The sequence below is a fragment of the Eschscholzia californica genome, unplaced genomic scaffold (genome assembly GCF_041429995.1).
Source record: "Eschscholzia californica isolate CP2 unplaced genomic scaffold, dmEscCali1.0.p SCAF_2, whole genome shotgun sequence".
Classification (NCBI taxonomy): Eukaryota; Viridiplantae; Streptophyta; class Magnoliopsida; order Ranunculales; family Papaveraceae; genus Eschscholzia; species Eschscholzia californica.
This window is the reverse complement of record NW_028238309.1, coordinates 44,386,844-44,403,488: the sequence shown is the minus strand read 5'-3', so window position 1 is coordinate 44,403,488 and position 16,645 is coordinate 44,386,844. Positions and strand designations below refer to the sequence as shown.

General features: G+C 37.4%; 2 protein-coding genes across 2 annotated transcripts; both read right to left on the bottom strand.

Annotated features, from left to right (window-relative positions):
- Positions 1 to 3,998: 3,998 nt before the first annotated feature.
- Positions 3,999 to 5,938, bottom strand: LOC147558224 (uncharacterized). Its single transcript, XM_086664597.1, has one exon. It carries the CDS (start codon positions 5,889 to 5,891, stop codon positions 4,347 to 4,349), a length of 1,545 nt encoding a protein of 514 aa, XP_086520723.1. The 5' UTR covers positions 5,892 to 5,938; the 3' UTR covers positions 3,999 to 4,346.
- Positions 5,939 to 14,822: 8,884 nt separating this feature from the next.
- On the bottom strand, positions 14,823 to 16,504 carry LOC147558223 (uncharacterized). Its single transcript, XM_086664596.1, has one exon. It carries the CDS (start codon positions 16,441 to 16,443, stop codon positions 15,157 to 15,159), a length of 1,287 nt encoding a protein of 428 aa, XP_086520722.1. The 5' UTR covers positions 16,444 to 16,504; the 3' UTR covers positions 14,823 to 15,156.
- Between the last annotated feature and the right edge of the window lie 141 nt (positions 16,505 to 16,645).

Sequence of the window (16,645 nt, the reverse complement as noted above, 5' to 3'; positions counted from 1 at the left end):
ATGAGTATTAAGTGATTTCTAAACCCCTATTTATAGAAAAACACATCACATTTGTTTATACTTAGATTCTTTGAATGGGGAGGAAGATAATGGAGATACCATACTTGGCACGTCTTAGTAAAATCCTGGGTAGTAGACGTGGTGACATGTTTGGGAATTAGTCAATAGAATATAATGTTTAATGTGCATTTGGTAATTGACAAAGAGCTGCCAATTTTACAGTGCAAAAAGTAATGAATCTTTTAAAAGAAAACACTATGACTGTTAGCTTAGATGCACTTTCAGTTAGTATTTACATTTATGTTATGAATCATTAAAGATCTCTATCTCATTTGCAATCACTTGAAATCAATTCAAATGGAGGTGGAAGTGAGCTAGAAATCAAGCGGGTACGAGCACCCATGGACATGGCTCATGGAGTAGTACGGGTTGCGCGCAACTTCACTGTATGGCTATTAGGTACTGCCCGTACCGGTGGGCTCAGATGCATGACTGATGCTCAAATCTCACCCTCGCCCATTTAAGAAGCCGGGTAAACTAGGTACCAATCAATAGGGCTTCTAGTTATTTATCTAAATTTTTAAAAACAAATTTTAAATAACTCTTTTTTTTGAAAATTCATCCAAATTTTGTTTTAAGTTAAACATCTACCTATTAAATTAAACTAATATTTCTAATCACTAACTTCAGGTCATTCTCTAAAGTTTCTTTGTATCAAATAAACTTGCAGTTTCTTATACTCTATTTAGTCTTTCTTTTCATATTCTCTTTCTTCATTTGTTCATGTTCATTGTATATAGGGGAATTCCACAATACCCCCTCACCACTAATGTCACAATTACCCCTTTTTTAATTGGATATTAGTGAAGTCTCTTCTTTTGCATTTAAAAGTACGAAAACATTATATTTTTGTTCCCTCTCATATCATTACGGCCGACATAACACTTTAACTTCGGTTTTCCTATGAATTTTTCTATATAATTTGTAAGTTCACGATTGACATAACACTCTAATTTCGGTCTTTCTATGAAGTTTTCTATCTAATTTGCAAGTTCAATTAGTAATTTCATTCTAAAGTTTTAATTTTTCGTTCAATTCATAATTTCAATTTCCATTTGTATATTTTAAATGTATACGAGTTGTAATTAATAGAAAGAACAACAGATATCAATAAGTCACTATCAAATTGGTTACACTTGGAAACATTAATTTTAACGTAAAACAAAGAAAAAATGAGAAGTTGATTTTTTTTCCTTAAAATTTAGGATTTTTATTTCGAATTGTTGTGGTTTATTAGTTTTAAAATTTTCGATAAATGTTGTTGGTAAATTAGAAAAAGATGGATAAGAGAGAAAAGAAATAGGTATGAGAAATGAAGGTACGTCGTCAAGCATAACATCGAAGAGGTAAAGAGATCGAAGAAAAAAGACAGATAAAACAAGAAGAATAAGGATATTTTTTCTACTTCTAAGTGTAAAAAAGGAATTTTAATCCAATAAAAGAAGAGGGTACTGCTAATTAGACATTAAAGGTGAGGGGGCATCGCTGAATTCCCCTTGTATATATTACAAATTATTCAAGTGGACATAGAAAAAGGAGAAATCGAACCATACAATGAGAGAGAAAGGAGATATCTCTAACATGTCAAACACTCCTGAAAAATGTAATGGAGAAAGTAGAGAAGGGAATGGGAGCATATAGATCGGTGGGGTTAGAGTTATTAACCCTAAATTTTACCGATATCCTCTATCCCACGATTCATGATCATAATGTGTGGTTAAGGGTGGTATTTATATATTCAGCTCTGTGGTGGAATATAATGGGCATCCGAACGGGCTAAGTACCTAAAGGCACCCATCGATGAAGACTGTGGGGTTGGGGCCGTTGGGCAAAGGGTTATTTCTGCCCGTCTTCAGGTGCAGGTGTGGCTAAGTCTTGCAAGCTCGGGCATCATGTTGGATATTGGGCTTTCGGACTTTTCTCTCACTCCTAAAGTGGGGCCTAGATACATCTATTTGGAGACATTGCAATCTTGAAAAATTAAAAGGCCTGATTTTATGAGCTTAAGCTTATATAAAAAGTATGAGCTTTAATTCAAAACTATCTGACTTTACGTGACTTTCCACGTGTAAATACATTCTTCTTTATTTAACGGTTCTTTGAGCGTCCTAAACAATAAGTCAGTTAACACTTATGGTGAGTTTGAAAGACGGAAATCATGGACTATGGTTCACGAGACCATAGGATTCTTCAGTCTAAATGATTATTTTTGTTTGGTAATTGATATGATCATAGGATTTGTAATTATTTGAATTTTTTTAAACCCATCTTCAGAAAAGGTGTTTCTTTTTTTTCTAAAAAATGTATTTTAAAAAAATCCAAGAATTATTTGTTTTCGAATATCGTTTTCTTCGAAAACCATTTTTCCAAAAAATAATTTTAGAAAAAACAGTTTGTTGAGAAACATGGGTTTTGGGAAAAAGGAGTTCTCTATAAATGGTTTTTTGTCAAAAAAAAAACAATTAAAAAAAAGAATATTTTGAAAAAGTACGGATTTTTACAAAAAAAAAAAAAAATTGGGTTTGAAAAATCCTAGCAAATCCTAGGGACACTACAAAACGTATTGCAACAAAAAAAGAAGTAATATTGCTTTTAGAGATGGCAAAAAAACCGTCACCTAAAGGCCAAAAGTCGTCCTTAATATGTATTTAGGACGATCTCGAATCTATCGCAGATACCTTGCCACGAATGGTACTGGGGACAGAGTTCGGATGACCTGTGTTATCTGAATAATATTTGGGACGTATGGACGAGTTATATCTGTCCCGAAACATCATAGGGACGAATTTAGGGACCTATATTTGGTTGCCCCAACTAGGATTTTCCACGGATTAAGCGCAAAGTAATTCTGTCACTAATAGTTTAGTGACGGTATCGCTCCGCCACTAATAATTGTTTAATTTTGTCAGCATCCGAGAAAACCATCATTCGCTCTTAGATTCATTATATTGTGTTTAATCGATGGCTTCATACGTTCATGAATAAGTTAGGCTTATATTAACAAGATCTTTGAAGATAGGGAATTAGGGATCTTTAATACTTATATCTATGTTACTTCCAGAAGTAAGTCACTCTTTTGTGGCTTGATTATCAGTTGTTTTATTCTGAGGATTTATGATGTAAAGAATGAGTTAGGTTTGTTAATTTTTATTTAAGGAAACTGATGTAGAACGCAACGGAATTGGAAGAAGATGATAATAATAAACAAAGAACGATAAAGTAAGAATCAAATAACTCTAAATACTCAAAACTTTCTTAAACTTCAATGAGTTTTCTCTTCCACTTGTGAAATAAAGACATACTAGACCTCTTTTTATAGGATATTAGACTTTCCTAGATAGACTCAAACTAGGATTCCTAAATATTAACAATACTCAAACATAGAAACTTCCTAAATAATATAAATACTAACATAACGTAATTTCCTAAACCTGGATTCATTATGAACCTTACTAAACTAGGACTCTTTCTAAACTAATCATTATGGCCGATTGGCCTACGTGGCCGTTAGGTCCACGGTAAAAGTATCCACGCCGGGTGCCCCTGCATCAGAAACCCATCTATCTTAACATATATAATAATGGGTCCACCAGTACCCTTTGGTGTAACGGTTGGGCACCCCTCTTAAGTCCATGAGGTCGTGGGATCGAGTCTCGGTGGAAGAAGTTTCCATCAAGATTTATCCTATGTAATTTAGGCTATAAATAATGTAATAATTTGTCGTGCTTTAGGCCTCTTTGTTGTCGGGCTTTAGGCCTCTTTGTTGTCGGGCTTTAGGCCTCTTTCATTCTTGGTTTAAATTAGGCGGTTATCGTGCTTATTACATCTTCATGATGCATCAATGCCTTGTAACGACTAACGTAGATCGTAGTCGAATTATCAAAAAAAACAAACATATATAATAACGAAAAACAAATCAAATGTACTAGTAAGAACAATTGCAATAATTAAAATAATCTTTATTGAGAAAAATTGGAGCATACTCATGACATAAAATGGAAAACTAATAACTCCCCATGGGAAGGAGAAAGCTATGAAATTTTTCATAATAACTTACAAACACATCCCACTTTATAACCTTAGCACTGCAATGGGAATCAAGAAAAGAAAAATCATGTAGCCCCTGGGAACAAGTGAACACAAGTAAAAACACCCTCTAGTAGAGCAATTGTAATGCGGTGGATGATAGCTGTTGGACTAGTTAGCAGGGGGTGGTGTATAAGAGTATGGCGGTGGTGATGAATCATATTCATATTGGGAGCTATTATGAGCAATGGCGGGAATTTCTAGTAAAATGTTGGGGGTGGTGGAGAGTTGTATACGTATTTAGGAGCAACTGCCGGTGAAGGAGGAGGTGGAGAATTGTAGTAGTATGGCGAGGGTGGTGGTGGAGAACTGTATTCATATTTAGAAGCAACAATCGGTGAAGGTGGAGGTGGGGATTTGTAGTAGTATGCTGGTGGAGGTGGAGACTTATAGTAGTATGTTGGTGGGGGTGGAGAATTGTATATATATTTGGGTTCAACAACGGGTGAAGGGGGAGGTGGAGATTTGTAGTAGTATTTTGGTGGTGGTGGAGAATTGTATACGTATTTGGGAGCAACAACAGGTGAAGGAGGTGGTGGCGATTTGTAGTAGTATGTTGGTGGTGGTGGAGAATTGTATACATATTTGGGAGCAACAACTGGTGAAGGGGGAGGTGGAGATTTGTAGTAGTATGTTGGTGGTGGCGGAGAACTGTATACGTATTTGGGAGCAACAACAGGTGAAGGTGGTGGTGGGGATTTGTAATAGTATGCTGGTGGAGGTGGAGATTTGTAGTAATATGTTGGAGGTGGTGGAGAGTTGTATACATATTTGGGAGCAACAACTGGTGAAGGAGGTGGTGGCGATTTGTAGTAGTATGTTGGTGGTGGTGGAGAACTGTACACATATTTGGGAGCAACAATAGGTGAAGGAGGTGGTGGCGATTTGTAGTAGTATGGTGGTGGTGGTGGAGAGTTGTATACATATTTGGGAGCAACGACAGGTGAAGGAGGTGGTGGCGATTTGTAGTAGTATGCAGGTGGTGGTGGAGAATTGTATACATATTTGGGAGCAACCATAGGTGAAGGAGGTGGTGGCGATTTGTAGTAGTATGCTGGTGGTGGTGGAGAGTTGTATACATATTTGGGAGCAACAACTGGTGAAGGAGGTGGTGGCGATTTGTAGTAGTATGTCGGTGGTGGTGGCGAGTTGTATACATATTTGGGAGCAACGACAGGTGAAGGAGGTGGTGGAGATTTGTAGTAGTATGTTGGGGGTGGTGGAGAGTTGTATACATATTTGGGAGCAACCACAGGTGAAGGAGGTGGTGGAGATTTGTAGTAGTATGTTGGTGGTGGTGGAGAACTGTATACATATTTGGGAGCAATAACTGGCGAAGGAGGTGGTGGCGATTTGTAGTAGTATGCTGGTGGTGGTGGAGAATTGTATACATATTTGGGAGCAACAATAGGTGAAGGAGGTGGTGGCGAGTTGTAGTAGTATGCTGGTGGTGGTGGAGGAGACTTGTAGTCATAACTAGCATAATGATGTGACTTTGCCGGTGCGGGTAGAGGTTTGTGTTCTTGACCAGAGGGAGTGTACTTTGGTGGTGGTGGAGGTGAAGTGTAATGGTACGCAGGAGGTGGTGGTGGTGAATTGTAAGCGTCTGTGTGGAGGGTCGCTTCTACGTCTAGAACCGGTTTCTTTGGAGTTTCAGAGTAAGTGTAAGGGTTGTCGGCCAAGACAACTGTAGCTACCAAGCAGATAGCCAAGGCACGAACTAGACAAGGCATAAGCCGTGCCATTTGGGCAGTGAGATGAGAAGATGAAGAGAATTGGTTGGTTTTTTTTTATGAATACCAAGTGATTTCTAAACCCCTATTTATAGAAAAACACATCACATTTGTTTAATCTAAAATTGAAGGTTATACTTTGATTCTTTGAATGGGGAGGAAGATAATGGAGATACCATTCAACTGAGCACGTCTTGGTAAAATCCTTGGGAGTGGTTGGTAGTAGACGTGGTGACATGTTTGGAAATTAGTCAATAGAATATAATGTTTAATGTGCATTTGGTCTGGTAATTTTGCTCATTTGTTGTTGTGTTTCTCTTGAGGCCATGGACATCTGGAAATATGAATCTCAAAAATATGACAATGAGCTGCCAATTTTACAGTGCAAAAAGTAATGAATCTTTCAAAAGGAAACACTATGACCGTTAGCTTAGGTGCAAGTTCAGTTAGTATTTACATTTATGTTATGAATAATTAAAGATCTCTATCTCATTTGCAATCACTTGAAATCAATCAGATGAAGGTGGAAGTCAGGTAGAAATCAAACGGGTATGAGCACCCATGGACATGAACGTCATTAGGTAGTACGGGTCACGTGCAACTTCACTCTATTGCTATTAGATACGGCCCATACCGGTGGGCTCGGGTGCATGACTATACTCAAATCTCACCCTAGCCCATTTAAGAAGCCGTGTAAACTAGGTACCAATCAATAGGGCTTATAGTTTTCATCGAAATTTTGAAAAACTAATTTTTTAAAAACTCTCTCCAATGCAACACTTAACTTGGATCTCAAAATGATATGACATCATTTAATGTTAAGATATCTCAAGAAGAAATTCAATATTTGAGATTTCTTTTGAGAATCTCAACTGGCCACTCAATATTAAAAGTAAATGTACCCATTTAGGAAATGACCTAAGTTACTTTTAAGTTTTTAAAGTGTTGCATTAAAGATGTCTTTTGGATTGAGGATCTTAATATTGACATCTAGGAAAGAAAAACTCAATTGAGCCTTGACACATAGGACAAATTGAGTTTCTTTGGAGTTTTGCATTGGAGATGCTGAAAAAGCTAAAAGCTTTGAAGTTGTAATTTCTCTTATTAAGCTTGAAAAATTAATCAATCTAACAAAGTGGTAACCTATCTCTCTTTTATACTATTACAAATCAAGAAATCACTTAGAGAGAGAATGTCGGTTTAAAGAAGATTAACTAACTATTAACTAACTGGAATTAGTTGTAACTAACTGTTATTAGTTATCAACTAATTCATCTCAGGTAATTCACACATGTAAGGTGAGTGCTTCTAAAATATGCAACATTTGTGTGATACCCTTCATGTGAGTGCCTCTAGACTCTGGTAGGTAATTCAGTTATGCTTCATCCTTTTCTTCTTTACTTCTCTTCTTCCTTTTCATCTTGAGTGAGCTCTCTCTTACATCCCCCCTCAAACAAATGGTTCACAGCAGGAAGAACCATGAGTTTGCTACGTATAAAATCAAACTGAGATGAGAGTAATCCCTTGGTAAATATATCACCCAAATTAGCTTCAGAAGGAACAAATTGAATATCCAATGTAAAATCCATGACCAAATCTCTGATGAAATGGAAATCAATCTCTATGTGCTTTGTTCTTGCATGAAACACAGGATTTGAAGCAAGATATTTGGCACCCATATTATCACAAGATAAAACCATAGGTAGCTTAGTTGAAATACCCAATTCTGCAAGGAGATAGGTAAACCAAAGTAACTCAGAAGCAGCTAGAGAGAGTGCTCGATATTCAGCTGTTGTGGATGATCTGGAGACAGTTGCTTGTTTCTTAGATGACCAAGACACCAAGGTTGACCCTAAGAAAACACAATAGTCATTGGTGGATCTCCTTGTGTCAGGACATCCTCCCCAATCAGAGTCACTGAATCCAGATAGTAAAGCACAATCACCAGGTGTGATTGTTATACCAGCTCCAATAGTCCCTTTCAAATATCTCAGGACTTTCTTCAAGAGAATGAGATGCCTGGATCGAGGCTGGTGCATAAATTGAGATAAGTAGTTCACACTAAATGTCAGATCAGGCCTAGTCAATGTAACATACTGCAAACCCCCCACCGTACTCCTATAGAAGAAAGAGTTATCAATTGGTTCACCATCAAATTTCGACAGTCTTTTATCAACTGAAACAGGAGTAATGCTAGGTTTTGAATCTGAAAGACCAGCCTTCTCCAAAAGCTCATATATGTACTTCGTCTGAGTAAGAAGTAAGGAGGAAGAAGACCTTTGAACCTCTATTCCTAAGAAGTAATGGAGATCCCCAAGCTTTTTCATTGCAAACTCCTGAGTCAGATTATTGAACAACTGATTAAGGAGAGAAATATGAGAGCCTGTGAGTATTATGTCATCCACATAGAGCAAAAAGATCATCCAGTCTCTGTCATAGTGATATATAAACATAGAGGTGTCTGAAGTACTCTTCTGAAACCCCCATTGTTGAAAAAATTGAGTCATCCTATAAAACCGGGCTCTAGGAGCCTGTTTTAGGCCATAGAGAGCTTTGGAGAGATGACAAACATAATCAAGGCAATGATCATCCAAAAAACCAGGTGGTTGTTTCATGTAAACTGTCTCATTAAGCTCTCCATGAAGGAAGGCATTAGACACATCTAATTGATGAATAGGCCATTTCTTAGTGACTGCCAAAGTGAGCACAACCCTCACTGTCTGAATTTTAACAACAGGACTGAATGTCTCCAAATAATCAACACCTTCTTGTTGGTTGAACCCTTGAGCAACCAATCTTTCCTTATATCTCTGCAAAGTCCCATCTGAATTGTGCTTGACCTTAAAAACCCACTTACAACCTAAGACATTCATATGAGGTAGCCTTGGTGTTAAGGTCCAAGTTTTGTTCTTCATAAGAGCTTGAAACTCTTTTTCCATTGATTTCTTCCAATGAATATTCTGAATGGCCACTTTATAGTTTGTGGGTTCAACAATCTGATGGACAGATGTGTTAACAGACAAAGCATGAGGAACTGAGTAGTGAGCCACATGATCTGGTATACTCTCAGGTTTCAAAATACCACTTTTCAGTCTAGTTTGCATAGGATGTGCATTCAAGTTAGGTACAGGAGAAGTGGGTATGTTAGGTTGTTCAGCTATTGAGTCAGAAGGGATGGGTGAAAGAGAGCAGGTAGATGATGAGGTAGAGGGAGATAAAGGTACTGAGGAAGAGGAAGTAGTGGGTGTTGGGAAGACCTGATCCTCCAAGGAATATGATGTGTGATAAGATGGTACAGAGTTATGCACATTACTTGGTAAGGGTGGTAAGGGAAAAATTTGATAGGAAGGAGTTACTTCAGGAGAAGGGGGTGGCAGAATGGATTGGGTGGAGAAAGGAAAAGAGGTCTCATCAAAAATAACATGTCTTGACACATATTCCTTATAGTTGTTGATGTCTAGACACTTATATCCCTTATGTATAGGGCTATACCCAATGAACACACATTGAGCTGATTTGGGACTCAATTTATCAGCTTTAACAGTACCCAAATAAGGATAACATAGAGACCCAAACACCTTAATCATAGTAAATCAGGACAAGTCTGAAAAAGAACTTCATAAGGTGATTTATAAGAGAGTAACTTACTTGGAGTTCTGTTGATTAGATAAGTAGCAGTAGCATAAGCATGAAACCAGAACTCCTTTGGCATAGAGGCTTGAAACAGGAGTGTGTTTCCCACTGAGGTGACTTGCCTGTTCTATCTTTCTGCCCTTCCATTCTGCTCTGGGGTGTAGGGACAAGAGCTTCTAATCACTATGCCATGTTTGTCAAGATGAGTTTTAAATTCTCCTTTTTGTAGCTCCAAAGCTCCATCACTCTGAAAACACTTGATTGGTAGAGAGAATAGGTTTCATTCTGTGTTTGAAAATGTTAAAATCATTGGAGACTTTCTGACCTTAACTTCATGGGATATATCCAAACAAATCTACTATAGTCATCAAGGAACAAAATATAGTATCTAACTCCAAATTTAGTTTGAATAGGTGTTGGTCCCGATGTATCACAGTGAATCAATTACAATGGACAGATGAACTACTGGTTGAGATAGGAAAAGGTAACCTCTGGCTCTTACCCATCTGACAAGAAGACCACACATCTTTGAAATTTTTGGAGGTAATTTTATTCTTGTTATCTCTTTCTAGAGAGAGAATAACCTCTTTTGAAGCATGCCCAAGTCTATTGTGCCAAACTTCAGTTGTGGCTTTTGCTAAGTATGTGGATCATAATTCTTAATTTTTTGAGTTTAGTGTTTTCAGCACAAAGTAATCATAAATCTTAGTTCTTTTTACCTAAACTCACGAGTTTAATGAATTATTACGAAAGTGATAATATCTAAGTACTTTAAGGGCAAAATAGATAATTTATCATTTTTATAACATTTGGAATTAATATAAAAACAAAAATCAAGCACCTAGAAGTGATAGAAAACAAATGATATAACACTTACTAAGTGATAATCACTTAGTAAGTGGACACTTATAAGTGCTAAAAAATCAAACACCCTAACTATCATTAATTTTCTAAAATTTCTTTGTATCAACTAAATTTGGAGTTTCTTATACTCTATTTAGTCTTTCTTTTCGTATTCTATCTCTTCATTTGGTCATGTTAATTATTACTAAAAATATGCATAGAATAAAGCGAAACCGAAGAAAAAGAAAGGAGATAAGATATATATAATCAAATATACAGAGAAAGAATCGTGGAGAGCTCAATATCTCTAACATGTCAAACACTCCTGAATATGTAATGGAGAAAAGAGAGAAGGGAAATAGAGAGGAGAGAAAAGACTGTGCTGATGAAAAATGAGAATTAAGGACAGTATAGGTTTGTGGGATTAGGGTTATTAACCCTAAATTCTACCGATAAAGAATTTTGGACATCCTTCATCCCACGGTTCATGATCACCATGCGCGGTTGAGGTTGTTCGACTCCATGGTGGAAATTGAAATATAATGGAAGGTACCTAAAGACACCCATCGATGAAGACGGTGGGCTTGGGCAAGGGTGTGTTGTGCCCGTCTTTAGGTGGAGATGTAGGTAAGTCTCGCCAGATTCTGACATCATGTCGGATATTGGGCTTTCGGGCTTTTCTCTTGCTCCTAAAGAGGGGCAAGATACATCTATTTGGAGGCATTGCAACCCGAAAAACTAAAGATGACTGATTTTATGAGCTTAAGCTTATACAGAAAGTATGAGCTTGAGTTCAAAACCATTCGATTTACGTGACTTTCCACGTGTAAAGACATTCTTCTTTATTTAAGGGTTCTTTGAGCGTCCTAAATATTAAATAACAAGTCAGCTAATATTCACTTATGGTGTGTTCGGATGACGAAATCATTCACCACGGATTCACGAGACTATCGAATTCATGAGTCAAAATTATCAATTTATAATTATTTGAATTTTTTTTTTATAACAAAATTTTCAAAAACTGTATTTTCGAAAAAATAAATCCAAAAATGATTTTTTTCGAAAATCTTTTTCTTTGAAAACCATTTTTCCGAAAAGTAATTTCAGCAAAAACAATTTTTTGAGAAACACGAGTGATGGGTCATGAAAATGTCCCATCTAAGTCGTTTAATTTAGCCAAGTTAGTCGGTTTCGAGTCTTTATTATAATAAAATGGTTGATTTTTTTGATTAGGTGTCTTTTGCAGAGTTAGGTGTGAAAAACGGTTAAAAACGAGGAAAAGATGCATAAAGGGTATTTTGGTCATTTGGAGTCAAGGAAATTCTGGTAATTTGGCCAAGGTCAGTGTGTGGTAGAAAAGTAGAGGTCGAGACGAGTCCATAGGAGAAAACGGAAGTCATATCGGAGTCCGGACGAAGGAATAAATCAAAGTCAAAGGTGGGTCAAATTCTGTTGACTAGGTGGGACACATTCGGTACACATTCGGGCGTGCGGGATTCTGCGGAACACGTGTCGCTTGCCGAAGGTCGTCGCATCCAAATCCCGTGTTTCCGCTGAGCAGCGAAATAGGACCCTAAGAGCATGATCCAATGTAGCGCGTCGCATCTTGCTCCAGTAGTCCCGCTCCCACGTTATAATCTGGACCGTAGCCTTCCGCGTTTTTTAGATCGGACGGTTCCTGTGCATCCCGTCTTTTATTGCTTATTCCGTGCACCCGAAGCAACTTAAACTCCGTGCTCCCTACACGTGTCTCTCTCTCGTCCCTCCAGATCTCGTGCTCTCTTCCATCCGACGGCTGCTGTGTCTACCGCAAGATAATATGGTGAGCCGAGAAGCACAGTAGCATCCGAATCCAAACCCTAACCCAGCCGCCACATGTCCTCCTCCCTTTCACCCAGCCGACCAATTTAGGGTTTTTTGTGATTTTAACCCTTTAATTCCCAAAATGACCCTATCTTTTAATTCTTTTCACCATTTAACCCAACCAAAACCAAAACCCTATATAATAACACTTGCTCCTCCATTAAAACTTAGACTTGAAAGCCCTCTCAACCTCTTCTTACCATATCCCTCTTCTCTATTCCCGTACCTCTTTTTACCTTATCCCTCTTCTCTATTCCCATACCTCTTCTTACCTAAAATCCCTTCTTCTCTACTATTAAATCCATATTTTCCATTCTTTTTCTATCTTTCTCTACTACTAAATCCACTTTATCCATTATTTTTCCATCTTTCTCTACTACTACTTCTTCTCTACCACTATTCTTTCTTCCATTAATAGTCTTCTTCTTCTTCCTTCCATATTCTTCTATCATTTTTACCCTCTTCATCTCTTCTTTCCAACTTCTTTCTAGATCTAATTTCTTCCTTCTCTTTCTTTTTCTTATTTGGGTGGCAATAAAATAGCTATTACTTGGATTTCTTGGAGTAAAATTCTTGAGCACAAATGGAGCAAATCTTGGACAAATTGGAGATACATGGGGATATGGAATTTGAACATTCTTGGTGATTTCTTTCCATTAATTTCTTAGTATTTTGATTTATTTTACAATGTCAATGAAAGTTACTCTAAATTCCATGTATAGTTAACTTAGCAATCTAAGGTTGTGAATGAAACCCATTTTGGATCTTTATAATACTTGTTCTTGATTAATTAAATCCTTTGATGTGCTTTAATGTCTATTGATTGTTTATATATATGGATTGGATTTTCTTTCCATTACTCATGCCTCATAATTAGATATTTCATACTTTCGTTAAGTTGTTAGATGGAGTATGCTTTTTAGATGATGAATAATAGTTAAGTGATCCGAATCTTTATAAGGAAGACAATTATAATTTGTGAATATAAAATGGTTTTATCTAGAACATCATCCGGAATCCAAATAGTTCATTATATTGGATCCCGAATATATGCAAAAGAGATTTAAGTAATTAAGTGCTTGTTTTATAAAGTGAAATCATGCGGGAGATTTTATAACCTTAGATATCCTCTCACCTCTCTCTTAGATAGTTTATTTAGATTTATTCGTTTTCTTATTTCTTACAAATCAATCACCAAATTTATAAAGTGGGGTGTGTGTGTTAGTTTAAGTTAGCTATTGACATTTTGATTATTGGGCTAAACTCGCCGTCAATATCCGAAGTTGCCTACCTATTCCTTGGGACGATTTCCCGATTTACAAATTATACTATAACTTGACCCCGTATACTTGCGGGAATAGACCTATTTTTAGGCCTATCAACGAGCTTTGGGAGAAAGGGGTTCTAGATAAACGGTTTTTTTGAAAAACGTGAAGTTTAGAAAACAGTTTCTTGAAAAGCACGGGGGTTTGAAAAAATAGGGTTTGGGAAAAAAACAAGAGGTCAAAAAACAAATATTAGGAAAAAAAAATTCCAAAACAAATTGATTTTTGAAGAAACCAGTTTTTGAAAAAATGTGCTTTTAAAAAAACATTTTCTTGGTTAATTTTCCTTTTGAAATTTAGGTATAATAATCCAAAATCTAAGCAAATCTCAGGGGCACTAGAAAAATACGGCTTTTAGGGCTGACTATAAAATATCCCCTTCAGGCAAAAAGTCGTCCCTAATATATATTTGGGACGAAGACGCAGATACCTAGTCATAAATAGTATGGGGGGCAGAGTTGAGATGATTTGTTTTACCCGATTACGTATTAGGGACGCACGGATTAGTTATTGGGTCCCCAAACATCATAGGGACGAATTTAGGGGCATATGTTTGTTTGTCTCAAACAGGATTTTCGACAGATTGCGCGCAGGGCCGGCCCAAGTAGTTGGGAGGCCTAAAGCGACAAAAATTTGAGGCCCTTTTACCCTTGTTATAAAAAATAATATTTCTGTAACAAGTAAATTAGTATCAAAAGCGTAACTAAAAATCATAAAACCTAAACCATATACTGTATAAGAAGATCCATTTTACATATAGGGATGAGCTAAATATGTTCCGAACCTCTTTGAGATTTCGTTAATCGTTCTATTATTTGCGCGCAAAATAATTCTGTCACTAATAGTTTAGGGAGGAATATCACTCGGCCACGAATGATCATATAATTTTAAATGCATACGGATATGTGTGTGTATGTATGTATATATATATATATATATATATATATATATATATATCTAATAATAATCAAATAATTCTGTCAGCATCCCAGATAACCATTATTCTCTATTAGATTCATTGTATTGTGTTTAATCTATGGCTTTGTATGTCCACCAATGAGTAAGGCTTGATATTAACAAGAAGGTCTTTGAAGATAGTGATTTTCGATACTTATATCCATGTTACTTCCAGAAGTAAGTCACTCTTTTGTGGCTTGATTATCAGTTGTTTCTGAGGATTTATAATGTAACGAACGCGTTAGGTTTGTTATTTAACGAAACCCTTCTATCTTAACAGATATAATAATGAAAAACAAATCAAATGAACTAGTAAGAACAATTGCAATAATTAAAATAATGTTTATTGAAAAAAATTGGAGCATACTCGTGACATAAAATGGAAAACTGATAACTCCCCATGGGAAAGAAAGAAATATGAAAATTTTCATAATAACATACAAACACATCACACTTTATAAGCTTAGCACTGCAATGGGAATCAAGAAAAGAAAAATCATGTAGCCTCTGGGAACAAGTGAACACTTAAGTAAAGATACCCTCTAGTAGTGTATCGTAGTTATTGGACTAGTTAGGAGGGGGTGATGTATAATAGTATGGCGATATGGAGAATGATATTCATGTTTGGGAGCTATTATGAGCTATGGCGGTAATATTTAGTAATGTGCTGGTGGTGGTGGAGAGTTGTATATGTATTTAGGAGCAACTGCTGGTGAAGGAGGTGGTGGAGAATTGTAGTAGTATGGCGAGGGTGGTGGTGGAGAGTTGTATTCATATTTCGGAGCAACAATCGGTGAAGGAGGAGGTGGGGATTTGTAGTAGTATGTTGGTGGAGGTGGAGAGTAGTATGTTGGTGGGGGTGGAGAATTGTATATATATTTGGGAGCAACAACTGGTGAAGGGGGAGGTGGAGATTTGTAGTAGTATGTTGGTGGTGGTGGAGAATTGTATACGTATTTAGGAGCAACAACAGGTGAAGGTGGGGGTGGGGATTTGTAGTAGTATGCAGGTGGTGGTGGAGAATTGTATACATATTTGGGAGCAACAACAGGTGAAGGAGGTGGTGGCGATTTGTAGTAGTATGCTGGTGGTGGTGGAGATTTGTAGTAGTATGTTGGTGGTGGTGGAGAATTGTATACGTATTTGGGAGCAACAACAGGTGAAGGAGGTGGTGGCGATTTGTAGTAGTATGCTGGTGGTGGTGGAGATTTGTAGTAGTATGTTGGTGGTGGTGGAGAATTGTATACGTATTTGGGAGCAACAACAGGTGAAGGAGGTGGTGGCGATTTGTAGTAGTATGTTGGTGGTGGTGGAGAACTGTATACGTATTTAGGAGCAACGACAGGTGAAGGTGGTGGTGGAGATTTGTAGTAGTATGCTGGTGGAGGTGGAGACTTGTAGTAGTATGTTGGTGGTGGTGGAGAGTTGTATACATATTTGGGAGCAACAACAGGTGAAGGAGGTGGTGGCGATTTGTAGTAATATGTTGGTGGTGGTGGAGAGTTGTATACATATTTGGGGGCAACAATAGGCGAAGGAGGTGGTGGCGATTTGTAGTAGTATGTTGGTGGTGGTGGAGAGTTGTATACATATTTGGGAGCAACAACAGGTGAAGGAGGTGGTGGCGATTTGTAGTAGTATGCTGGTGGTGGTGGAGGAGACTTGTACTCATAACTAGCATAATGGTGTGACTTTGCCGGTGTAGGTAGAGGTTTGTGTTCTTGACCAGAGGGAGTGTACTTTGGTGGTGTTGGAGGTGAAGTGTATTGGTACGCAGGAGGTGGTGGTGGTGAACTGTAAGCGCCTGTGTGGACAGTCGCTTCTACGTCTAGAACCGGTTTCTTTGGAGTTTCGGAGTAAGTGTAAGGGTTGTCGGCCAAGACAACTGAAGCTACCAAGCAGATAGCCAAGGCACGAACCAGACAAGGCATAAGCCGTGCCATGTTGAGCGATGAGATGAGAAGATGTAAGAAGAAAAAGAGAATCGGATGGTTGTGGTTTATTATGAATATCAAGACTCTAAACCCCTTTTTATAGAAAAACACATCACATTTGTTTAATCTGAGATACCAATCAACTGAGCACGTCTTGGTAAAATCCTGGTTAGTGGTTGGTAGTAGACGTGGTGACAAGTTTGTGTTTGGG

Bases quoted from the DNA above. Each gene is read 5' to 3' on its own strand.
- LOC147558224 (XM_086664597.1), bottom strand. From the start codon at position 5,891: ATGGCACGGCTTATGCCTTGTCTAGTTCGTGCCTTGGCTATCTGCTTG.
- LOC147558223 (XM_086664596.1), bottom strand. From the start codon at position 16,443: ATGGCACGGCTTATGCCTTGTCTGGTTCGTGCCTTGGCTATCTGCTTG.